The 11,644-nt window shown below is 51.5% G+C and overlaps 1 protein-coding gene across 1 annotated transcript in view; it reads right to left on the bottom strand.

The window, feature by feature from the left end:
- Nucleotides 1–11,644, bottom strand: part of LOC146197846 (protein madd-4-like) — a 261,142-nt gene that overhangs the window by 22,652 nt on the left and 226,846 nt on the right. The window contains exons 8-11 of the mRNA XM_084593100.1: nucleotides 9,996–10,140; nucleotides 8,854–8,947; nucleotides 8,553–8,683; nucleotides 1,265–1,447 (exon numbers count right to left, since the gene is read on the bottom strand). Of these exons, the coding sequence (XP_084449226.1) occupies nucleotides 1,265–1,447; nucleotides 8,553–8,683; nucleotides 8,854–8,947; nucleotides 9,996–10,140 (553 nt within the window). The remainder of the gene's footprint in view (nucleotides 1–1,264; nucleotides 1,448–8,552; nucleotides 8,684–8,853; nucleotides 8,948–9,995; nucleotides 10,141–11,644) is intronic.

Raw genomic sequence — 11,644 nt, forward strand, 5'->3', positions numbered from 1 at the left:
CGTCACCTGCCAATTACCACCTACGTCGAAGGCGCCCGACCGGCCTCCGTCGGCACCTGTGCTAGACGGTGCATCCGGACTGCACTTGAGCGGCCTCGCTCGCCTTCCTCGAGCAGTGGCCGCAGTCCCGTCGACGGCGGGATCAGACACCAGTAAATGCAACAGTGATGAAGCGCGCCACCCGTCATCGTGCACTACTTCGACTCCCCACCTTTCAGAACCGTGTGCAAGTTCTTACGTCACAGCCTTGGTAGCAGCAGTTAGCGTAGTGAGGGCGCTATATGTCTACAACGATAGCCGTACAATACGTTTTCTCCAAGATAAGCGGCCTCGGTATATCTTAACCACCTGCCCCCTCCACAAAAACAGCGCTGCACTGCCTAGGTGGACCCGAGCCACCATGAACGTATTGTCCCATTTGGAATATAGATGCATCTTTACTGCAATAGGGGTGTATAGGCAGGCAGGTGGCATACTCGATGACGTTCGATGTGCCACCTGAGATGACGTCATACGGGTGGGCTTGGAAGTTAGCGCGATGGGGTATGGGTATGTCTCAACTAGCGGTGCCACATCATCGCAGGCATCGCGAAAAGAAGGAAAATACCGGAGCGTTTTATTAACTCAAGAGAACGGCAGCCCAATGGCGAAGAGTTGGCATTTTAGGTAGCCACTGTACATTAAAGGTCAGTCGGTGGTCGAAGTTATTTCTGAGCCTTGCACTGCATAGCATGTTGCGTTTCTCGTTCACTCCCCTTCCGTCCCTTCTCTCAAGTTGTGGTTAAGGAGCCAATTGAGCAGTGAGACCTGCTGTTAATCCGCCCTTTTAACGCGGCAGCTTTGATACTCAGTTTTCCAGAAAATCCGGCGTCGGCGTTGGGAACGAAAAACCATGGGCATACTAGATCTGGCAGGTGGTTGGCAGTTGACACATCCGTGCACCAACTGGTCGTCAGGTTTTGTAGCGTAACGCAACCCCGTGCTATGACCGAATGGCCAACTCGGGTATCACCTTTGAGATGAGATGGTGAGATTGGAATCCATGGCCTTCCAGGAACCTAGGTTCCTGAGTTTGACCATTTCTCCCTAGACAAAGCCGGTTGGGACTGTCATTCGATGAAGGAAGAAGTCTCGCCAGAGAAAGTCGAGCCTTGGCTAGGGAACGACGTAATGACCTAGCCTGTCGGTAATTTTCAGCGGGGTCATGTATCGTTTCATTCTTATTAAATGCTTTTTCAGCACTTATTCAGCACACGAGACCCACCTCCCAGACAGGAGGCCGAGCAGGGTGTGTATCCGACCGAGCGCCACGAGTATGGAGTGCCTGGCTTCGCATCGGACGTGGTGTCGCCTTCCTCGTCGGCTTCCTCCTCGTCGGAGTCCCCACGGTTCTGGTCCAGAGCGCAGGGCCGCATCGTGCAGCGCTGCATCTCTGCTGGTCGGATGCCTGCGCCGTCGCGCACGCGTTTTGGCGCGGGATCTAACATCGCACTTCGCACATCCTAGGCAAAATGGCACACGACAGCCTTCAACAAGTAAGGCTCACATCCGCTTTACGCAACAGCCGCCTGTAAGAAAAAGCCCCCTTGTTTTGCGCTGAAATAAGCACCAGCTGTCCTGTGAAGAAGTTCGTGCGGGTTTTGAGTATTCACTAGAGCTTTTCCAAAGTTTCCAGTTGGCTTTCTCTTACCTTGCCATGACTCTGAGAAAAACACTTTTTTGTTTGCCTGTGGGCTTAATCCTCACCCCTTTCCTCTGCTACAAGCACAGCTCAGTGTCCAATATCATATATAAACACCTTTCATTCCTTTGAGCCCAGCTGTCGGAATCCGCTGAGTGAATATAAAAGTACGAGCCAAGAAAATCTTTCTCCAATAGCGGCCGACGAATCTGTCCCTAACCACACTTCGCATATTTTATGAAGGTGAATATAACGCTTGCAAGACCACATTAGTCAGAGTCTTTTAACCGGGCGCTGGTTTGCAGGATATACCGGGTGTCCAAGCTAACTTTAGCCCAAGGGTTAAAAAATAAAACGTTTCAGATAGGCAAGAGAAACCACTTGTATACAACTGCTAGCCATCTGGCGCACCACAGTATTGCCTTTAGACAGTAATAGTGATTTAAAAAGTTGGAGAGCACTTTCTAAAACCCCCATTCTACTAATTTCCGATAAATAAAGCCTCATCCGTGTCGTTTTTACAAGTTTTAAGAGAAAACCCGCGAAATACAAATACAATATTGCCGCATAGAAGACGACGCCAAAGATGATGACTGGGCCCCACAAGCGCGAGCCTGGAAGAGAAGGAAGTTGGAGCGCAAGACTCGTCCAGGTTGATTTATTAAACCCGTCCTATCTTTGGGTCCTCCTTGGCGTTCAATCGAGACGTGACACTGGTGGAGCGCGCTGGGGTATGCATAAGACTCCTTCCGGCAGTCCACAGCGAATCCCAGACATCGACACGCCTGTACATCGCGCTAGCCGCCGCCTTCTAGGCCTAGCCCCGGAGTACAACCATCTGCCAAGCTACTCTTCAAACGACCAAGTCCATCAGGTCTCCAAAGCCATGGCACATCCCAACCCTACACCGGTGACTCTTCAGAACACCAAGGTGCCAGAGTGCTTTCGCGGGGAAGCGTTTGAAGATGTCGAGGACTGGCTTGACCAGTTTGAGCGAGTGGCCAAGATTAATCAGTGGAGCGAAGATCACAAGCTTTGCAATGTTTATTTTGCCCTTCAGGATAATGCTAGAACGTGGTTTGAAAACCACGAGGCCAGCTTATCCACATGGAACGACTTCCGCCGCCAGCTTGTAGACACCTTTGCGAGAACTGATCGACGCGACAATGCGCTGCGCCTGCTTGAAGTGCGTGTCCAGAAGCCGAATGAGAGCGTGGCTATGTTTGCGGAAGACATGGCTCGCCTTTTTCGCCGTGCCGACCCTGATATGAGTGAGCCAAAGAAGTTACGGCATCTCATGCACGGTGTCAAAGAACAGGTGTTTGCCGGCTTAGTACGCAACCCACCTAAAACCGTGAGTGAGTTCATTAAGGACGCTACGGCTATAGAGCGAGCCCTCCAAGATCGGTGCCGCCAGTACAACCGACCAGCCGGCTGTGCCCCGACGACTGCGGCGGCGCTGACTGCAACAGATCAGACCACTCTTCGAGACATGATTAGAGAAATTGTCCTTGAGGAGTTGCAGCGAATTTCGGTTACGAAAGCTCAGTCGTCAGAGGCCCTCGTGCAGGCTGTAAGGAATGAAATTCGGTGCTCCCTAACACCGTCTGCCCAGTGCAACGAATTTCATCCAGTCGACAACGCGGCAGTCATTTCCGAACCACCATACCGCGTTCCACAACCGGTCAACTACCCGGCCAACATTCCTGCACCTTATCACGAGCCGCAATCTGAGAGCTACGCCGCGGTCCTACGTCGCCCGCCTCCAGACCACGCCTCACCGAGCGCACCAAGCCGTCAGGAGACGCGATTCTTCCAGGGGCCTCAGTGGGCGCCTTCCAGGTGCTCTCAACTACGCCGAACGGACAGGTGGCGCAGTTATGACAGCCGGCCACTCTGTTTCTACTGCGGACAACCTGGCCACGTATATCGGTACTGCCGTTACCGCGAAGAGGGGCAGGCCTTTCCGTCTGCTTCTGCTCGCCGCCGCTTCGACGCTGACACTGCCCAAACCGACGATGGCCTTCCGGTCAGCAGGGAAACCGAATCCCCGGGCTTCCGCCGCCGCTCCTCCCCATCGCCACAGCGTTATTCTCCGCCGATGCGTCGTGGCAATGCTGACGTTGGCGGACGGCGGTCCCCTAGCCCTCACCGGGGAAACTAACAGCCGCAACCTCACGAGGGGAGGTTGCACACAGTCTAAAAGTGTCAAAACCCTCACCACCGCCGCAACAGCCGACAGCCCGTGCTTCTGACGCTGCCGTTAGTATTGACATTGCCGCACTACCGCCGAAAATGCCGCCTACATTACCACCGAAAATGCCGCATCAGATGAGCAGCCCCGACGACGAAGCTGATACCGCTGACCTTGCCGCACTTCCGCCGAAAATGCCGAAAGAGACGAGCAACCCAGATAACGTTGTTAGCGCTGACCTCGCCGTTTCCATTGATGGGCTGGAGGTACATGCTCTGGTGGATACCGGGGCGGATTTTTCAATTATTAGCCAGAAACTGGCTGACACGCTGCGCAAAGTAAAAACCGAATGGACTGGGCCAGTAATAAGAAGTGCTGGAGGCCAGCTACTGGCACCGACAGGGAAGTGCACTGCCCGGATAGGAATAGGAAACGCGGTGTTTGTTGGCAGCTTCGTTATTCTCCCTGACTGTTGCAAAGATCTCATCTTGGGCATGGACTTTCTGCGTCTTCATGGGGCTGTAATCAGCATTCGTGACAGCGTCGTTGCCTTCACCATCAATCATGAAGACCTTGGTTGTGCGGAAGTACCACTGATGCCCTTACGTGTCGCCAATGAGACAGTGACATTACCTCCGCGATCATGCTCTCTTGTTGAAGTGAAGTGCGACATGGCGCATACCGGCGATGGTATCGCCGAAAGGGCAGTCGCCCTGGTACTAAGCCGAGGTGTATCTATAGCTCGAGGGCTAGTCAACTTGACCAATGGACAGACCGAAGTGCTGCTGACAAACTTCAGCGACGAGCGTCAGCAAATTCCGAAAGGCACAACTGTGGCCTTTTTCGACAGCGTCCCAAAGGCGCAGCACTGCTTCTCACTGCAACAGGAAGGATCAATGTGCAAGACGCCCGTAACCATCGTCGATGTGAGTAAAAATTTGTCTTCTTCAGAACGGGACCGTCTTTTGGATCTCATAGATCAATTTCGAGACTGCTTTGCTTCCGAATCGCGGATCGGCCAAACGCCTTTGACAAAACATCGAATCATCACGGATGACTCGATTCGCCCGATTCGACAAAATCCTTACCGTGTAGCTCCGAAAGAACGTGCAGCCATTCAGCGCCAGGTGGCCGAAATGCTTAGAGACGACGTTATCCAGCCGTCACAGAGCCCCTGGGCTTCCCCCGTGGTACTTGTTAAAAAGAAGGACGGCAGCTTACGATTTTGCATAGATTACCGCAAGCTCAACCAAGTAACTAAAAAAGACGTGTACCCTCTTCCTCGCATCGACGATTCCCTTGATCGCCTACGAAATGCACGTTACTTCTCATCAATGGACTTGAAAAGTGGATATTGGCAGATAGAAGTAGACGAGAGAGATCGGGAGAAGACAGCATTCGTCACTCCCGATGGATTGTACGAGTTTAAGGTCCTTCCGTTCGGTTTATGCTCAGCACCAGCAACATTTCAGAGGTTGATGGATACTGTGCTCTCGGGACTTAAGTGGCAAACATGCCTGGTGTATCTTGACGACGTGATTGTGTTTTCGGCCACATTTGAAGAGCATCTACGCCGTCTGCTAGCTGTATTTCAGGCCATACGATCTGCGGGCCTCACACTAAAACCCGAGAAGTGCCACTTCGGGTACGAGGAGCTGCAATTCTTAGGTCACGTCGTTAGCCAAGAAGGTGTCCGGCCTGATCCTGAAAAGCTCTCCGCAGTCGCCAAGTTCCCGACACCTACGGACAAAAAGACATTGCGGCGTTTCCTGGGTCTTTGCGCCTATTACCGCCGGTTTATTGCTGGTTTCTCACGAATTGCCTGGCCATTAACTTCGCTGACGCGTGACAATGCTGTCTTTCACTGGGATGAAGAACAGGAACAAGCGTTTAATGAGCTGCGGAGACGTTTACAGACACCACCTGTCCTGGCGCACTTTGATGACGACGCCCCTACACTGCTTCATACGGATGCCAGCAACGTGGGCTTAGGTGCTGTGCTGGTGCAGCGCCAGGGTGGTGTAGAAAAAGTAATTGCTTACGCCAGCAGGACCCTATCTAAAGCAGAAGCGAACTACTCGGCAACCGAAAAAGAATGCCTTGCAGTGGTATGGGCGGTTATGAAGTTCCGCCCTTATTTGTACGCTCGCCCCTTTCAAGTCGTTAGCGACCATCACTCGCTCTGTTGGCTGACGAATCTAAAGGACCCTTCAGGGAGACTCGCGCGTTGGAGCCTTCGATTACAAGAATTCGACATGGCAGTTATTTACAAATCTGGGAAAAAGCACGCGGATGCTGACTGCCTTTCGCGAGCGCCGGTCGAACCTTTCACTATGACCGATGAAGACACTGCATTTTTAGGTGTCATAGATGACGCAACGCTTTCCCAACAGCAGCGAGAAGACCAGGAATTGCTCCCTCTTATTGATTTCTTGGAAAAACGAACTACCGTTGTGCCTAAGGTTTTCACCCGAGTAATCTCTTCATTCTTTATTCGCAACAACGTGCTTTACAAGAAGAACTTCCGCCCTGGGGGAAACAGTCATCTACTCGTCGTCCCATCTGTTCTCCGCAGTGAAGTTCTGCAAGCGTGTCACGACGAGCCAACCGCCGGTCACCTAGGCTACACCCGCACGTTGGCTAGAGTCCAGCACGGATACTACTGGCCAAAACTGCCTGCGACAGTGAAACACTATGTACGTACGTGCATAGACTGCCAGCGCCGTAAGTCACCCCCTGTAAAACCAGCTGGCCTACTCCATCCTCTTCAAGTGCCAACAACACCTTTTAAGCAAATCGGCATGGACCTCCTGGGACCATTTCCGACGTCGACAGCCGGAAATAAATGGATAATTGTCGCCACCGATTATCTAACCCGCTACGCGGAGACCAAGGCTCTGCCAAGGGGTACCGCCGCCGAAGCAGCTCGGTTCTTCGTGGAGAACATTGTCCTGAGGCATGGCGCTCCGGCGCTCATTATAACTGACCGAGGAACTGCATTTACGGCCGAACTTTTGGAGACCGTTCTCCGCCTCAGTGGTACCAGTCACCGTAAAACTACAGCCTATCACCCCCAAACCAATGGGTTGACGGAACGCCTCAATAAAACCATTGCAGACATGCTTTGCATGTACGTTGACGTGAACCACAAGAATTGGGACGAAATTCTTCCCTACGTCACGTTCGCCTACAATACGGCACGCCAAGACACCACTCGTATGACACCATTCAGCCTCCTTCACGGGCGACCAGTAACAACTATGCTGGATGCAATGTTGCTCCCGAATGCCGACACCGACGATCTCGATCAGGACGCCGAGGAATTCGCTCAGCGTGCAGAGGAAGCCCGCCAACTAGCGCGTGTGCGGATCAAGAATCAGCAAGAGCATGATGCACGACGCTACAATCATAGACGCCGACATGTCATGTACGAACCTGGCGACAAAGTGTGGGTCTGGACGCCTATTCGCCGCCGTGGACTCTCCGAAAAACTATTGCGGCGATATTTCGGGCCATATGTTGTTCAGCGACGTTTAACCGACGTCACTTATGAGGTGGTGCCAGACGGGGTGTCGACCTCGAAGCGACGCCAGCAACAAGCCGACGTCGTCCACGTTGTACGCATGAAGCCGTACAACTCGGACTGACCTTGACCCCCTACTCCCTTTTGTGCTCATCGGGACGATGCTTCCTGAGGAGGGGGGCAAATGCCGCATAGAAGACGACGCCAAAGATGATGACTGGGCCCCACAAGCGCGAGCCTGGAAGAGAAGGAAGTTGGAGCGCAAGACTCGTCCAGGTTGATTTATTAAACCCGTCCTATCTTTGGGTCCTCCTTGGCGTTCAATCGAGACGTGACAATATATATATATATATATATATCATAAAAGTCTTCCAGGATCCAGAATATGTATAAGATGAGGTAGGAGCGCACAAACGAAATAAACCGTTGTTTTCGTTTGTGCGCCCCTACCTCATCTTATATATATATATCATGTGACTAACACATTTGTGCGCCATGATTGTGGTGCCCTCAATCATATGATATGGTCTGAGTGAACGAAATTAGCTGTGGCCGTGACTCTCAGCCCAGCCCCAGCGGTAGGCTGATATGTTGGCGATGGTTGCAGCCAACGCGGTGAGCTCGCTGCGACTTGCGCCGTCACGTGCGCCGACTGCCTGAAGCGGACGAAGAAACCACCACACACTCATCGGCTGCCACTGCATTTGGGACATGGAGCCAAGGCGGCAGCTGATTTCGTTCACTGAAACCGGTCGAGAGCAGCACAATCGTGGCGCACGAATGTGCCATTCACGTGATATACTTTTGTATTTCGCGGGTTTTCTTTAGAGTTTGGAAAAACGATACACGTAAGGCTTTCTTCATCGAAAATAAATATAATGGGCATTTTGGAAGGTGCTTTCCAACTTTGCAAATCCAGTTATTGTCTAAAGGCAATGATTAGTAAATTAGAAAAAGTATACTAATTACTAATTAGTTAGCAAAATTTAAAAAATTCTGTGCTGCGACAGATGGCCGGCAGCTGTACACAAGTGGTTTCTCTGGTCTACCTCAAATGTTTCATTTTTAATTCCTTGCCTAAATTTAGATGGGCACCCTTATAAGAGAGCAACTGCCTCGGCACAGAACAGTGGCCGTGGAGGGACGCATCCTACCGGTGCACTCTTTGTCCGGCAGCTTAGCCATCGTGCGGGAAAACTCGAGAAAGATCTTGCACTCCACTGATCGCTTCTGGACACCATCACCGCAGGTGACGCTGCAGGATCCCCAGTCTCCGACGATGAAGCTGTGCACAAAGGGGACACTGACATCAGCGCGGGGCACTTGTACGCGACAGGCGCACAGGACTGGACCGCTGGATTGCAACTTGCTGCAGTTGTACATAAAACACGGAAAAATATGTTTCAAATAATTTCATAACTATTTATGAATAGGTAAGGTGAACCTAGTGCGAACCTTGGCTCCGGTGATTGGTGCTGTGGCTTAGAGTGGGCATTGAATGGCGCGAATCCTTGAGGAGGGGCATCCTCTTGGGATCCGAATTCCTTGCCTGCAGGTGATAGAGAATGAGTGTAAATGGTGTAAGTAGCAAGGAGATCGTTTTTTTAGCGTTAGATACGGACTTGTACATTGCCTATGCTTCTCGTTACTCGAATAGAAAATCGGCTACCGAGATTTTGCCGAGACTACCCAACTGAGAGTGCCGAGGGGGCCTCCTTTAAATATAATGTTAAGCACTGACATATTATTAGTGTGAAGGAAAAAGCTTCTCTCGCCGTTACTCAAGTACAGCGTCATAAGAGTAACCTGTTGTCTTGGCGCAAATTATTTTATAGCCGCTACTCGCCTCTGCAAGTGTCTATCACTAGGGGACGTGCCAGCGGACCTTGAACGTCGGAACTGCCAGAGACAGTGCAGTGGAAAAGGGCTTCCAGACAGCGATAACTTTCTAATCTGTGTGGATACTCTTCAAGTCAGATGACACTTCGGCATACTCGACAGAAAACCATGGTCTGTTTGGTAATTTACGCAGTAATACAAATTTGTTTCTGCTGTTCGCGGTCCCTGTTTTTCCCATTGTGTAGCGCCATTGAGTATCACATCCTCCCTGCAGGCTGCAGCCATAGGCGGCAAGGCACTAAGGCTAAAAATTTGTGATTAGCTTTGAGATAATATCGCAAGGATACGGTGTATACATAATGCTTTCTAAAAGAAGTCAGGCAGCTCAACGCGTGATTGTTGGCAATGGTGCCTTGCTCGTCGGAATGACTTCAGAAGTGTAACGAAAATCACCGTGTCAGCGTCTTTGGAGCATCGAAAGCAACAAGGCCACCGGACAGCATCATATGTGCTAAGCGGCTATGGGGAATAGGTGAAAATTGTACGTACTGATAAACCGAATGAAGGTCAGAAACTTGCCTTCTGTGAAGACGTTAGCCTAGACGTGATCCTGTGAATGCGGGCTTCCAACACTGATCGCATCCAGGAGCCAGCGCCCTTCGATTTCGGCTAAGGCGTGGCTTCCTCGTTCGAAATAGAGAATTTGGCTATACCATGAGTGCAGTACCTGCAGGTATTGAGTACCACGCACTACTCACCCTTGAAGAAGCAGGGGTTTCCGGATGAGCACTGCTGCTTGGACCTCGGCCGTCGCTTAGGGTCGCACAGGTGGCTCTTGCGGCCGCGAAGGTCACGGCACTCCACTGCCCGTGTCTGCGTGCCCACGCCACACGTAGCCGAGCACTGCGCGGAAACGAGCGCAGTTGGTGCACGAGACAAGGCCATTAAGCGCCCGTTATAGTCCAACGTTGTCGACGCGACTGGCAGAGCCGGTAACGTCGGTCACATTATGCCGGCTACGACGGGCGCGTCAAGAAACTGCCTCTTCTACAGTCTGGCGCGGCTGACGAACATGGTGCCGCGGCGTGCATGCGCACAAGATACCCTTGAGCGCTGGTACGCGCTTTCGGTGTGCATTTTCGAGCAGACGACAGGGATCCTGGGAGGAACTGGTCGCCTATCGAGAAATTTACTGTCGTGATCAAGGCAACGATGCGATGTGCTTACTGCTAATGTTCAAGTGGCAAAAAGCATTTTCAGCCACCGTGGAGACGTCCAGCCCAGCAACGGCCTGAGCCCGCGTCGACGACGGCTACGGGCGGAACGCTAATGACTGTGTACGTGGGTGTTTTACTGAAAACTAATCATTATCTGTACCTGTATCTCATCTGTATTTGTACGATTGCAGAATAATTAGAATTTACAGTCAGGAGGATCGCTTTTTCGGTCGGAAATCCTGTAGAATTTCATCGATTTGGCGAATTATCATGTTGTTGAGCCGCGCCGCCGTTTCGTGTCGCCAAATCGAACGGCTTTCGATTCCGGCGTGTACCTGTCACAACACTATGCGAAGTCGCTTCCACAGTTTCTGGTATTCTTCCACTGAAAGTACTGCAGATAAGGGAAACAACACCATATTACGCACTGCAGCGAAGAGCTCACAGCTGTACCCGGCCGCATTGCTGACGGATTGCATCCCAGGCATTTTTTTCCCCTCTCAACGTCCCTGTAGCCAATCCGTTTGGTATCATAGACGCAGGGATGCGCTCGAATGCCTTCTAGCAGCCTTTCCATAACAGTGCCTGAAACGCGCACGCGGTCGCTGTCTGCATAAAAAGCCGCCATCTTCACTGCGAGTGAGGAATGCTATGATGGGGCTGAACCTGACATCGAAAGCAACCGTCCTCAAAGTGCGCATCTTAAAGTGGGCTTGGACATTTTTACAGGCATTCAGCGAAACTGCAAGTCTTCTGCTTGTACTGATATCAGGCGTGCTGGCCATCGCACAGCGGTACTTGCATTTCATTTGGTGCTCGAGCTATCTTAGCAGTTACCTCTTCATTGCTCTTTACCATAACCACGCACTAGAAAGACTCGCCTTGGCAGATGTCTTGCATAATCTGTTAAGAACGGCAGAGAACTTTGTATCCGCCATTTGCCTGAGTCATGAAAAGCTTTGCACGTCGTCGGAGCGGTTCTTACGCGGCTATGATTAGGACCCTATGCACGTGTCTTCATGGCATCGCATCATTTCCTTTTACAGCGCAGCTCTACTTTTCGCATTGCAACTTCCAAGGTCATTCAATTTTTTTTTCGAAAAGTTTGCCACTAGGCATAAGTTGAGAAAGGGAGAATGGGATGCAGGGGATAGAAAATTAAAAGAAGGAGTGAAGTCCAGTTGCGCTTA

The sequence above is a fragment of the Amblyomma maculatum genome, chromosome 2 (genome assembly GCF_055883805.1).
Source record: "Amblyomma maculatum isolate TAMU_Amacu chromosome 2, ASM5588380v1, whole genome shotgun sequence".
Taxonomy (NCBI): domain Eukaryota; kingdom Metazoa; phylum Arthropoda; class Arachnida; order Ixodida; family Ixodidae; genus Amblyomma; species Amblyomma maculatum.